The sequence below is a fragment of the Stenella coeruleoalba genome, assembly GCF_951394435.1.
Source record: "Stenella coeruleoalba genome assembly, chromosome: 7".
In the NCBI taxonomy this organism is placed as follows: Eukaryota; Metazoa; Chordata; class Mammalia; order Artiodactyla; family Delphinidae; genus Stenella; species Stenella coeruleoalba.
The window spans coordinates 90,106,185-90,120,269 of record NC_137153.1 but is presented as its reverse complement, the minus strand read 5'-3'; the positions used below and the strand labels follow the sequence as shown (position 1 = coordinate 90,120,269).

The following is a 14,085-nucleotide window of genomic DNA, read 5'->3' as shown; positions in this document are numbered from 1 at the left end:
CCTCCCTCATTACCCCACTTATGTTCCTTGCCTCTTGGTTACAGCTCTGTTACACTCAGTCTCCTGACTGCAAATGCTGCCAACCAGAAGAGAGGGTTCTGGACACACTATGTGTGACAATAGTGGTACCAGGGTAGGAACAGACAGGTGGGCCATGCTGGCAGGTAGGAACTCCAACACCAGACGCCAGCTACGTGCCCCCTGCATAAAGAGCAGCCCTGAAGGCCCTGAAGTTGTGGACAACCTTCCCTCCCCTTTAGCAAAAGCAGCCATGCTGGTGATACCTGGTGATACTCACACTAGATAAGACCTCGATGCGCCCTGGTAGCCCCCTGGGCCCAGGGGGTCCCACAATGCTGGCTCCATCCATCCCTCTTTCACCCTGGATATAGCAGTGAGAGTGGAAAAAAAAATTCACTGTATGTGGATAATGCTCCTAGAACCAGGCTGAAAATTTCTCTCACCCCCACTTCAGATCTGTGACCTCACCTTGGGTCCCTGGTCTCCTTTTTCTCCTTTGGGACCCTGGCAAAACAGACAAACAAATATTCTTTGGGTTTTTTTCTATTCACTTTGTCCACGCTCCATCTATCCTCCCATCTTGCCATCTCTCCCTAAGCTCTTACAAGGATTTTGTCCCAGATAATGGGAGCAAAAGATGAGGGGCAAATTCCCCTTATAGAGTCAGAAGGAAGGAATATCTCCCAGACAGTAAGAGGACCAGAGGCCCTCTCCCAGCACGGGGTGAGTGTCCTTTTGACCCTGAACCCAGAGCACTCTGCATCTGGGGTGTGGGGGAGGTCTTCCTATTCAATCATGGAGGGGGCTGTGCTGCTCCCCCTTGCGAGGCTCAGCTCCTCCTGCACTGGTGTGCTCAGCTCTGGGTACCACTTGGATCTCAAATATAATGAGATCCTGGGGATTGGTCCTCTTGAGAGCAGGTGTCATAGAAGAAGATGGACAACATCTCCCTGAGGGGTAGATGTAGTGGGGGAGGGTACTTGTTAGGAGCAAGGGATTCTGAAACGGGGCAAAGTGTGAGTCTTGAATGGGCGGCAGGAAGGAGGCAATGAAGCAGAGATGCTTGATGGTAAGGGACTGCGGAGAGAGAGAAAGATAATTTTCAAGTTTTCCCACATGATGTTTTGTGCAAAACCTCTGTGCTACTCCTCAAAGAAACAAGCTATAAAGAGCACCTGGTCTCCCCACCACACAGCTGGAAGCTGGAGGCGCAGAGCGGGTAAATTAGAGAAAGTAGCAGAGCCAGGATGGCACCCCACAGCCTCTCCACTCCAGCGTGACAGCATGACAATCCTCAAAATGAAGGTGTAAAAAGTCAACCTACACTTGAAGCCGTTGGTCCAGAGATTCTGGGCTCCTGCAACAGCCTGATGCTCCCAGAGCCTTCAGTATCCTAGGGAAGGAAGAAGAATGAGAATTTCAGTACTGATTCCCGAGCACCTCCCTGTGCCAGGTGTGATGCTGGGAGCTGGGGCTCAGTGGGGAATCAGCACCACCTTGGCGTTCAGTTAGCTGGCCTTTCCGGTAGTCCTTAGCGCACGTTGTACTTTAACCACAGAAAGGAGGAAACGCACCTCAAATCCAAGTCCCATTGTACATCCAGGACCTCGGGGCCCAGGGGGTCCAGGGGGCCCTGGGGGTCCCATGACCCCAGGAGCGCCAACTTGTCCATTTTTCCCTGGGGGTCCTGGTAAGCCTCTGTTGCCGGGATCACCCTGTAAGGAAGGGGACAGGCTGATTATCTAGCCTTGGAGTCACTCATGGAAGGAACAACATCCGCAACCGAGTCAGAAAATTGTTCTTTGAACTTAATTAGATCGTTGGATTCTCTGATCAGCGCTACTTGATGGTACAGAAACAGCCATCTTGCCAATTGACATTTCACTTGGAGATAAGCTAATGGCGCTCATTGAATGAATTAGGGTGGGGTGGGTGAGAAAGGAGAAAACCTGGTGGGTTATTCACTCTGCTCCAGCTGTTCTGCCTTTCCCAAGCAGTTCCTTCCAGATGTTTCTCTCTGATCCATGACATTTATACATTCAATACTCTAGCCCAACAGTTCAATTATACTAAACTCAGAGAGAGGGGAGGAAGGAGGAGAAAGCTTTTTCTTCTTCATTTTCATTTTTTACCTTTTCACCAAATGAGCCATTACGTCCTCTTGCTCCCTGAAAAAAAAAATCGGGGCCAATTAATATATATTTCATTAGGTACATTTAAAAGAAAACGCAGGATTTCAGACTCTTAAGTAACAGGACATTAAAATGGGACTCTTCCTGCTCAGTTCTGACTGATGTCTCAAACCTGAGCCCATTACAGTAGTTGTGAGTTTGCTAAGCAGGTCATGCTGAAAGCTTGTGAAACCCGTCTTCCAACTATTATCTCATCACCTACCTCAAGAGTGAAAAGGAGAAGTTGAAGATTAACCAGGAAGAGATTGTAGAGGAAGAATTCCCTTGGAGAGCTGTCAGTGTACTGGGTGGGCCCAATTCCCCTCCTCGAAGCCAAGGGAAGGGACTTCAAGAATTTGATACGTATTCCCTAGGCTTCTGGGGATATGTGGATGATGGCTGGTTCTCTTCTGGAAAAATCTAAAGACCAAAATCTGGCTGGAATAGCCCCAAAATGGGGGTGGGGTGGGGTCTCTAAAGCAGGTTGCGTGTCCACCGCCAATGGGAGACACAGTACAGGTTTCCTGGGGGGTCAGATGTGGATCCCAAGGAAAGGAGTCAGCTGCGAGCTCAGATAGAGGGGAGGACCGATGGGGGCTGATGGTCAGGAGTGGCCAGCACAGGAGACACTGCACTACATCAGAGGACTGCAGTCGGGGGCTCCCCGCTAGAGAACCTCCAAGGAAACCACAGAAGCACCCACAAGAGAAGAAGCCAGCAATTGCACGGCCACACAGAAGGCCCTGACACCGTGATACACCCGCCATCTAAGGCTGTGCCTTCTCCCAAACCCCTCTTTCCCTGGGCCAGATTCCCCTTCCTATATCAAATCCATAGCAATGACAGAGTGGATAGTTCCAAAATAGTCATGCTCAAAAATAAGATGGCGAGTGATACTGAATCTGAAACAGTGAGGAATGGCAAAGAGAAAACATGGGAAGCTGAAGCCAGAGGCTCCAGCGGTGGAGAGGAACCACAGGTAGAAAAATAGCAGGCAAGGGAGGAGCGGAAGCCAGGAGCAGGGTGTGGCTCTGACAGGGAGATAGGTTGAAACTCTGGAGCTAGATAGCCATGGAGCCCTGCCCATCTCCCCTCACCTCCCACTTCCACTCCTGCTACAAGGATAATAAGAGTTGTTTACTGGAGCAAAGGATTAGGGCAGAGCCCCAGGTGGCTAGTGGACCCTGGGAGGTCCAGGGGTACCCCAAACACCTAAGATCAGCTGTTGAGGTACCCTGCCTGATGGTACATCCTACTCTTCCCGTCGCCTTCCTGAAACCTGCAGAAGTAGCTACCACCCAACTCCCTAGTAATTTGTACAGAGGCGGGAAACAGACTAAAGAGGGATTCCAATTTCTAAAGCAAACACACAAACAAGAAACACTACACATTTGAGGAGAGGCAACACTCTGAAAGAGAAACGACAACATCAACCATGGAAGGTTTCCTGAGGAAACAGCTAAGAACACGATCCAATCAGGAGTCTAAGTAAATACTATATATTCTCAGGGAGAAAAGGGAGGATATTACAGCCAAGAAACAAGGACAAACTATTATGAAATAAGAACAGTGGTTATAGTAAAGAATCAGGGCTTCTCTGGTGGCACAGTGGATAGGAGTCCGCCTGCCAATGCAGGGGACCCAGGTTCGAGCCCTGGTCCGGGAAGATCCCACATGCTGTGGAGCAGTTAAGCCTGTGCGCCACAACTACTGAGCCTGCGCTCTAAAGCCTGTGCGCCTAGGGCCTGTATTCTGCAACAAGAGAAGCCACCGCAATGATAAGCCCGTGCACCACAGTGAAGAGTAGCACCTGCTCAGCACAGCTAGAGAAAGCCCGCACGCAGCAACAAAGACCCAACACAGCCAAAAATAAATAAATTTTTTAAAAAAGAAAAAATCAATTAGAGACCTTAGAGACAAAAATATATAACTGCTGAGAGAAGTACTCTACAGAAGGGTTGAATAACAGAAGAGACACACCTGAAGAGAGAATCACAGAAAGAATCCCGTTACTCTATGGGATGGTGGGAGGAGAGGGGTGCTTGCAGAAGGAAGCAAGGCTGGCTGGCTAGACTCTGTCACTTCCCCGCCTGCTGGCCTGACATGGGAAAAATTAAGTGTGACCTTTTATCCCGGGCAGAAACAGAAAGAATCGGGTTCCAGTTTTGTTGCCCAATCTGCAGGCTACAGTTTCTTTGTCTGCTTTTCTTGGGTGTGACCAGCCACACCATCTTCTGCTGCCTGACGCAATCTGTCCTTGAAGGAAGTACCAACCTTATGCATTTTTCAAGTAACAAGTCAAATCACAGTCAGGGATATTGTGAAATAGAAGTTAACTTAGTCCCATCTCTTGACTTTTGGACTCTATCCTCTGAAAACATTATTATTGTGTTGCCAGTTGACCCCGTTCAAGAAAATGATGTTCATAAGGTAAAAAACTGTACTTTTTCAATTGCTTTCCTGACTCTTTTCAAATCAAAAGTACACCTTGTAGCAGTTTCAAAGGAAGTTCTAGAAGATATGTGGGACCTTGATTTATCTTTCTCAGAAACAGATGATTTTATCCAGCTTGTACATATAAAGGCAGGAAATGAGTCCCCTGTCACTGAAGGTGTGTAAGCTGAGCAGAGATTGTAGAGGGGCATCAAGGATCAAATGTATCATTGGATCTTATGTGGTGTTACATCCCTGAGATTATTCATTTTCTTTAGCAATTTTTGTTATTTCACATTCAGACTATTCTCCTTGGTTTACTTTTGGGGGGGGCGTGGGGGTGGGGGGTAAATGTCATGTGCGAGGCTTTCCTCCAGCTCTCCAGATGAAAATTTCAAAGTCCTTCTAGAGTCTACTTTTCCTTGACCAGAAAACATCGTATACACACAGGGCAACAAATTAGGCCTCACAGCAAATTCCAGGAAGAAAAATGTGATTTATCTGCCACAATTAGTCTGGGCAAGCCTGCTGCTCTGTGCACAACCGAGCGTCTGAGCAGCTGCAGAATGCGCCTGTGAGGGTGTTTGTGTGCCGATGTGGGCATGGGCGAGGGTATTTTTAAGTCTGAGACCAGCTAGGGAGGGGTGTGTAGGGGAGGGATGTGTGGGAAGGGGTGTGTGGGAGGGGTGTGTGTGGGAGGGGTGTGTGGGGAGGGGTGTGTGAGAGGGGTGTGTGTGGGAGCGGTGTGTGGGGAGGAGTGTGTGTGGGAGAGTTGTGTGAGAGGGCTGTGGGGGAGGGGTGTGAGAGAGGGGTGTGTGGGGATGGGGTGTGTGTGGGAGGGATGTGGGGAGGGGTGTGTGTGGGAGGGGTATGTGGGGAGGGGTGTGTGGGGAGGGGGGTGTGGGAGGGGTGTGTGGGGAGGGGGTGTGTGGGGAGGGGGGTGTAGGGGAGGGGTGTGCGGGGAGGGGGGTGTGTGGGAGAGGTATGTAGGGAGGGGTGTGTGGGGAGGGGGGTGTGTGGGGAGGGGGCTGTGTGGGGAGGGGTGTGTGTGGGAGGGGTATGTGGGGAGGAGTGTGTGGGGGAGGGGGGTGTGTGGGGAGGGGTATGGGGGAGGGGGTGGGGGGAAGGGTGTGTGTGGGAGGGGTGTGTGGGAGGGGGTGTGTGTGGGAGGGATGTGGGGAGGGGTGTGTGTGGAGGGGTGTCTGTGGGAGGGGTGTGTGTGGGAGGGGTGTGGGGAGGGGTGTGTGTGGGAGGGGTGTGTGTGGGGAGGGGGTGTGTGTGGGGAGGGGTGTGTGGGGAGGGGGGTGTGTGGAGAGGGGGTGTGTGTGGGAGGGGTGTGTGGGAGGGGTGTGTGGGGAGGGTGTGTGTGGGAAGGGGTGTATTGGGGGCGTGTGAGGAGGGGTGTGTGTGGGGAGGGGTGTGTGGGGAGGGGGTGTGTGGGGAGGGGGTGTGTGGGAGGGGGCTGTGTGGGGAGGGGGTTGTGTGGGAGGGGTGTGTGGGAGAGGTATGTGGGGAGGGGTGTGTGGGGAGGGGTTTGTGGGGAGGGGTATGGGGGAGGGGTGGGGGGAAGGGTGTGTGTGGGAGGGGTGGGGGGAAGGGTATGTGTGGGAGGGGTGTGTGGGAGGGGTGTGTGGGAGGGGGTGTGTGTGGGAGGGATGTGGGGAGGGGTGTGTGGGGAGGGGTGTGTGGGGAGGGGTGTGTGTGGGAAGGGTGTGTGGGGAGGGGGTGTGTGTGGGGAGGGGGGTGTGGGGAGGGGTGTATTGGGAGGGGTGTGTGGGGGGAGGGGTGTGTGGGGAGGGGGCTGTGTGGGGAGGGGTGTGTGGGAGGGGTGTGTGTGGGAGGGGTGTGTATGGGGAGGGGTCTGTGAGGAGGGGTTTGTGGGGAGGGGGGTGTGGGGAAGGGGCTGTGTGGGGAGGGGTGTGTGGGGAGGGGTTTGTGGGGAGGGTGTGTGGGGGGAGGGGTGTGTGGGGAGGGGTGTGTGGGGAGGGGTGTGTGTGGGAGGGGTGTATATGGGGAGGGGTCTGTGAGGAGGGGTGTGTGGGGAGGGGGCTGTGTGGGGAGGGGTGTGTGGGGAGGGGTTTGTGGGGAGGGTGTGTGTGGGGAGGGGTGTGTGGGGAGGGGTGTGTGGGGAGGGGTGTGTGGGGAGGGATGTGTGTGGGAGGGGTGTGTATGGGGAGGGGTCTGTGAGGAGGGGTGTGAGGGGGGTGTGGGGAGGGGGGTGTGGGAGGGGTGTGGGGCGGGGTGTGGGGGGAGTGTCGGGGGCAGGGAAGCTGGTAAGAAGAACAAGGAAGATGAGAGTAAGTCTTGTGATGTTTCCTGAAAAATTTAATTTCTTATGAAACAGTATGTGTAAAATGAGTTCTATAAAGCTCGACAATTGTTTCTTCTTTTTCTGAGAAATGAGCTTTTCACGAAAATCGAGTTACTGTTTCAATAAAAATACTCCTGAGAGCTGACGGAAACTGGAAATTCAGTGACAAGGACGGTGTCTAGGGAGTCAGCACTTTCCAAAACTCCGTCCAGGTTGGGTACACAGAAGGCCTCCAGTCCCCACCCCAGAGGGGAGGCCCCTCCCTCCTCTGAACCCCAGTGAAGCTCATGGCTACATCTCTAGAAGGAAGCTCACCTTATCTTTATTTCCCCCATTTGCGGAACATGGGAGCACAGCAGGGGCAGGAACCCCGCCCCACAGCACCACGTGGCTTAACCTTAACGGAAGACTATAGGGGCTTACAGAGAAGAGCGAGACTGAGGGCGTGTGAGACTCAGGATTGGAGGGCAAAAAGGGCGCCTGAAGAAGTTTCATTCATGCATCAAACTGCTCACAGAAGCCTGGGCTAGGTTCTAAGGATACACAGACAGCGCTCACACCCTGCTTGTAAGGCTGGTCTTGGGAGCAGACTGGTAAGCCAACAGCTTCAGTGACCCTGGCTGGAGGGGTCCCGCAGAATCAGTACTGTGCTAACGGGAAGCAGAGGAAGGAGGGGTACTTTCTGCTCACAGAGTCCAGGAGAGCTTCCCTGGACTGGGAACTTCTGAGAATGAGGAAAGGGAAAGGACAGGCCAGAGAGGAAACCACAGGCCAGGGCCAGAAGGCTGTGCAAGCCCAGAGCCTTTCAGTAGTGCTGGCTGGCTGGCCTGGAGGCCAGGTGTGTAAGGAAGCGGCGGGAGGTGGAGCTGGAAAGGTAGGCCGGGAAGGGCCTTGAAGGTCTGCACGTAGTGAGGGCTCTGTCCTGCAGGCAACGGGGGGTTGCTGGCGCTTTCTCAGTGGAGAGGGCAGTGCGTGGTGAGAGCCTGCTCTAGGAAGATGGACTGGGCAGGTAGCTGGAGGCTGGATTGTGGGTGGAGAGAAGGGGGCACCAGCGAGGAGCCTGATGCCACGCTGCAGGCGAGGAGAGATGAACGTCATGTCAGGGCGGAAAGAGAGGTAGACATCAGATTGGCCAGTCTTGGCAACAGATGGTTCATGGTAGGAAAGGGAGAGGAGGGAGGAGTTAGAGAAGACTCTGCTTTCGAGTCCAGGGGGCTGGACTCGTGGATGGCAGTGCCATTCACGGAAGCTGGGGACATGCAGTAGTGGGCAGAGGAAGACGCTGAGTGCAGGTTTGGGCATAAAGAGCTCCGGGATGGGGAGACATCCAGCAGCGCGGACCAGGATGGGATCAGGCAAGGTCAGGCTTAGACGTCAGAGAGGCAGGCTGGGCCTGGTGATTCCCCGTGTTGGAGCCCGCCCCCCTCTTCTCCGTACCTTCTCCCCTTTCATTCCAGGAAGACCAGAGGCTCCATCAAGTCCAGGCTTTCCCTCAGGGCCCTGAGGAACATCAAGGATAATCAGCCCACAATATCTCTGAGAAGAATCAAATATGAACCCTCTTTGGAAAAGGAGGCCAGGGCTGGGAAGACCAAGTGGGTGAGGCCAGTGGGTCCAAAGCCTTGTGTCAGCCCATAGCAGAACACCTGTCCTGGCCCCAGTTCAGCCACGGCCGGCTCTGCATCTGTGGACGAGGGTCCTTCACTCTCTGGGTTGCATTTTCTCTTCTGTGGGGAGTCGGGGGCAGGGCTGGACGAGGTAGTTTCTGGGGGCCTCCCACCCCGGGCCCAGCACTGGTGCTCTACGATTCCGAGATTCTACGGGAGCCTGCATTTCCTACACTAAGATAAAGCAGCGGAACAATGTGCAGGGTGATGTTTTTCTTGGCTGCTGCTTTTTTTAAAAAATAAATTTTATTTATTTATTTTTGGCTGTGCTGGGTCTTCACTGCTGCTCGCGGGCTTTCCCTAGTTGCGACAAGCAGGGGCTACTCTTCGCTGCGGTGCACGGGCTTCTCCATTGCGGTGGCTTCTCTTGTTGTGGAGCACGGGCTCTAGGTGCACGGGCTCAGTAGTTGTGGCACACGGGCTTAGCTGCTCTGCCGCATGTGGGATCTTCCTGGACCAGGGCTCGAACCCGTGTCTCCTGCATTGGCAGGCGGATTCTTAACTGCTGAGCCACCAGGGAAGCCTGGCTGCTGCTTCTTATGAGTCTTAGTAATGTTTCAGCCGAGGAGGAATTTGTTTACAAACGCTAGCTAGTTCCTCGCTCCCTGTCGTAAGCCTTAGCGCTGGGGTCTGCAGTCTGTACCCCCTCCCTGGCTAAAGGAAGCCCCATAGGCACGGGGGTGGGGGCAATGGCTTCAGCAGCTTACCGGGGGACCAGGTTCACCAGCAGGTCCATCTTCTCCAGGGGATCCAGGGGGTCCCATGAAAACATCAGTTCCTGGTTTTCCTGGAATCCCAGGTAAGCCAGGTGGGCCTGGGGGACCTGGAGGACCCTAAAAATAGACACCTTGTTAAGAAACAGTGCAGGAGGGGACAAATATATATGTTCCATTCACTCCATTTCTGAAAACAACTCTACAAGTTGAGACTGGTATTCCTACTTAGAAGATGGGGAAACTGAGGCTTAGTGACATGATGTGACTTGCCCAAGAGCTCACACACACAGCTAATTAGGAGAAGAGCTGGGATGTGAATCCAGGTCTTTTTAAGCACATTATATCATGTTTTCTCCCCAGATGTATGTACATAATAAAAATATAATTTGTTGGAATTCTCAGAGTTGCTCTAATTTAGTTTTCTGATTACCTGAGAGGTTAGTCCAAAATTGCCTATTGTTAACCCTTATTAAAAACATCCCTGCAGTGTACTAGTCTCTTTAGCCTCGGGCTGGGTTGGCTGATGCCACCAGCTTGGAAGTCCCAGCTGGGTCCCGCTCCACTCATCCAGTGAGTCCTGAACCCTTCCAGCCCTGTCATGATGAGTGAGCAGAAGGGCAGCCCAGTGGAGCCTTCTAGGTGGGGATTCAGCACAAGGGCTCAGAGGAAGGGATGGAGATGAGGTTGGGGCCCTGGGGACAGAGGCGCGAGATGCAGCTGAGAAGAGAGGTGCTCCCGGGGGAAATCTAGAGGGACCAGTGGGGGCCCAGCCTTGGGCAAGAGGCTGGGAGAGCAAGAGGCGCCAAAGAGGCAGAATGAGTGGTCTGGAGACGCAGGGAGGGGGCCGCCTCAGGGTAGGAAGGATTTTGAGAAGGGTCTGGAAGCCAAAGTGTGAAATGCTATCTAGAGAAGAGGCCAGCAGGTCTCTGTAATGGGTAAGGGGGTGGGGGGCAGAGCCAGGTGGTAGAGGTGAAGGTCATGGGCATACCTGCTGTGAAAGAGCCTGCTGGAGAAGGCTGCTGGGGGAAGGAGGCAAGTGGCCAAGTGGGGCTCCTGACTATAAACTAAGGCTCAGACTCACTTAAAACTGATGGAAGACGGGAATGCCAAACATACAAATATAGAGGGGAAAGTATAGTGAGTCCCAGGAGCCCACCATCAGCCGCAAGAATTATCAACGGTGGCAATCTGCTTTCATCTGCTATCGGCCCCTGTTGTCCCTCCCTCCTGGATCCTCGTGAAGGCTGCCCCCGACGCTAGGCTGTTTAACCCTTCACACTTACTCTTAACAGCTCCTCGCTGGGCACTGGGTCACCAGAGCCGACGTCCACGCCCCAGCCCAGGCTGGAGCCCTCAGCCTCCACTTCCACCTGTACAGAGAAAAAGTTCCCACGGCTTGGTTTCACCTGCTCCTCTCCAAGGACAGCTGTGTCACTGAAAGTTTTCCCACATTCTGTGGCCCTATAACTGCTGCTGCCAACTTTCCTTCTGGCTTTTTCTCCCGGTCCCCTCTACAGCTGCCCTCCTCCCTCTCCCCCTCCCTGCTGTGCGGCCAACACACAGCCAGTCCTCAAACACAGGACACTCTTTCACAGCCTCTTCTGCTGCCTTTCAAATCCCTACTCATCCTTCAAGGCCCAGTTCCATGCTCACCTTCTCCATGGAGCCCTGCCCAACCCCATTTTCAGAGAGAATTCACCTCTCCTACTCTGTGTTCCCACCAGCCACTGCGAGGGTCTGGATCTGGCAGTAGGACCACCTGACTTGAAGCTCAGCTGTGCGTGTGTTGGTCCCACTACGCTAGGACTCCTCCAGGGTCGGCCCAATCCTGAGATACCTCTGGGTGCCCAGTGTCCAGCATGAGATCTGACACTGAGAAGGCACTCATTATGTACTTGTTGAATACCATCAAATTCCTCCAAAGAACAAAAGGAAACTTCCAAAACACCTTTCTGGTACTCAGTTCCTGAAGATGGGAACCAGGCAAGGCCTAATTCAATCATCAAATAAGGAAGAGCTGGGTTAGGGGTTAGAGCTGAGTCTAGGCAGGTTGTGGCAGTGTGGGCATGTAGGTGGGAGAACGGGGGTGATGACATAAAGGTGAGGAGACGGAGGCTGTTGCCAGCATCCAAGGGATGAGGAGGTGCTGCACAGCTAGACTCGGGGGCTTCGGGACTGACTGAATTGAGGGGGGGCACTCGAGGATGTTTCCTGGCTTCTCTCTTCATGATCAGGAAGATGGGGTACCATTCCCAGAGCAGGGGAACCCTGTGGGGAGAGCAGGCCTGGGAGCATGGTGACAAGTGCAGTTTGGGATGTGCTTAGTTTGAGGGACCTGGGGGTCTTTCAGGGCACAGGATATAAATGGGATGTAAATAGTTTCTGCTCCTGGACTCTCTGAGAGAGTCCTGCTACAGGAAAGAGAACTGAGCTCTGACTGGAGGGCACTTGGGGGCAGACAGGAAGGATCCGCCTGTGGCTGTTTTGTGCATCCCCATCCCCTGCACACCGTGCATGTGACAACCCCGGGTGGGAATCTCACCGTGGGTCCAGCAGGTCCAAGGGGGTCAGGAAGCCCCTCCCCAGCTTCACCCTAAAGAGAACAAGATGTCAGTGGAACACTGGACACCCCTTCCCACTCCCCTCCTCTCTCCAGAAACTGTGCTTATTTCAAGAGGAGGCTTATGCAGGAGTTCTATATACCTAATTTGTTGAGCGTGTACTATGTGCCAGGTAAAGTTTTCCATGTATTCATTCATTTAATCCTCACCACATCCCAGAGAGAAGGTTCTACAATCCCCATTTTATACATGAATAAACAGAGAGAGGGGTGTGGCAGAGCCAGACATGAATGCCCCTCTCACCCACTGCCTTCGGTGACTCTGAGATTCAAAATGATCCAAAAGATATTCCAGAGTGGGTACTCCCGTGACTGTCCCTACTGTGTTATTAAACTGTCTGCTCAGGCATTGGGGCACCCATTTCAATTCATCGCAAATCCCTGACACAGGCACTCAGGGTGGTCTATCTTCATTACTTATGTGCCGCGATGAAATCCTGCATGTTCATCTCTCTCTTTCACCTTTCTCCCCACACCTCTCTCCCTCTCTCTCTCTTCTTGGAGCTCTTTAAAAATCTCATTGGATGGGAACTCCCTGGCGGTACAGTGGTTGGGACCCTGTGCTTCCGCTGCCGTGGCCCGGGTTCAATCCCTGGTCGGGGAACTAAGACCCCTGCAAACATGGAGAGGCCAAAAAAGAAAAATTAAAAAAAAATTTTTTTAAACATCTCATTGGAAAAGTCAGAAGCCCCCTTGACGGAAAAACCACCATGTATTAGGAACCTACCAACCCTCACAGTTCTACTACTTTAAGGCCACAACTGCCGACATTTAGGGAAGGTATTTCCTTCCAGGGTTTTTGCATGTGTCTATTTTTAAATAGTTAAGACCACCGTAGGACCACCTGACTTGAAGCTCAGTTGTGCGTGTGTTGGTCCCACTAGGCTAGGACTCCTCCAGGGTCAGCCCAGTCAGTATACTGAAGTTCATAACCAGCTTTTTTTCCACTTAGCATTATATGGTAAGTATTTTCCTCCATCATTAAATACTCCTAATAAGTATAATTTTAATAGCTGCATAATGTTCCATTATTTGAACATCCTTTAATTCAGTTAACTCCCCTATTGTTGGCTAGTTAAACTGTGTCTAGTTTTTTTCCATTATGGACAATACTGAGATTAACATCCATGTACACAAAGCCTTTTTACACAACAGACTATCTATCTCCTTTAGGATTGATTCCTAGAACAGAAGTGTCTGGGTCAACAATATGCAGTTTTATGGTGTTGATATGTGTTGATCAAGAACTTCTCAGCAGTAGTAAACCACTGACACTGTCACCAGCATAGTTGGTCTCACCAGGCCCTCACCAAGTGCCAGCTTCTGAAAGCACAAAATATAAAGGATCCAAGGACAACTGAACCAGGTTTCCCAATAAATCAATGGCAAAAAGAACAAAGTAGGTGGGAAGCAATCATAGACCAAAAGAGACTTAAGAGACACATCAACCAAACACGAAGTAGACCTTGTTTGGATGCAGATTCAAACTAAGTGCAAAAAGGCATTTTTAAATAACTAGGGTATTAGATAATATGAAGGAACCTCTGTCAATTTTGTTAGATAGATAATGACATCCATTATTACCACTGATGGATGACACTGTGGCTAAGGGGAAAAAAAGGTCCCAGGATCAACCTATTAACAATGCACATTAACACGTTTATGAGTTAAATGATACAGTGTTTGGGATTTGCTTTAAAATACCCCAGTCTTCCCCTTCCCTCCACTCCAAAAAGATGGCTGTAGGAGGTGGAACAGATAAAGCACGACTCGCGTAATGTTGCTGAGTGATGTGTATGTGAGGGGGTTATTATACTATTCTAAGTCCTTCTGTGAATTTTTAGAGTTTCCATAATAAAAAGTTTTAGAAAAAGAAAAAGGAAAACTGGCTCTACGTGAAGGTGCATCGCCAGCCAGTGCTGCTGCACCTGATGTGGCATCACCGTGGCGAGATGCAGTCTTGGTGTTTTGTGTGTCCCTTGGGGTGAGAAGCAGAGGAGCAGGGGGGCTGTTTAGCGAGCCCAGGGCCACAGGCATCACAGCCAGCCTGGTGGCTTCCATGTTTGTTGCCCAGTAGAGTCTCCTGGGAGCATGAGCCCCAGCACCAGGGGCTCCTCAACTGGTCTGGCAGTGAACTCGGACACCT

General features: G+C 52.1%; 1 protein-coding gene across 1 annotated transcript in view; it reads right to left on the bottom strand.

The window, feature by feature from the left end:
* COL15A1 (collagen type XV alpha 1 chain) overlaps positions 1-14,085 on the bottom strand; it is a 102,364-nt gene that overhangs the window by 33,733 nt on the left and 54,546 nt on the right. The window contains exons 13-21 of the mRNA XM_079927065.1: positions 11,862-11,912; positions 10,603-10,689; positions 9,311-9,436; positions 8,374-8,436; positions 2,154-2,189; positions 1,596-1,736; positions 1,346-1,414; positions 490-525; positions 299-382 (exon numbers count right to left, since the gene is read on the bottom strand). Coding sequence (XP_079783191.1) covers positions 299-382; positions 490-525; positions 1,346-1,414; positions 1,596-1,736; positions 2,154-2,189; positions 8,374-8,436; positions 9,311-9,436; positions 10,603-10,689; positions 11,862-11,912 — 693 coding nt within the window. The remainder of the gene's footprint in view (positions 1-298; positions 383-489; positions 526-1,345; positions 1,415-1,595; positions 1,737-2,153; positions 2,190-8,373; positions 8,437-9,310; positions 9,437-10,602; positions 10,690-11,861; positions 11,913-14,085) is intronic.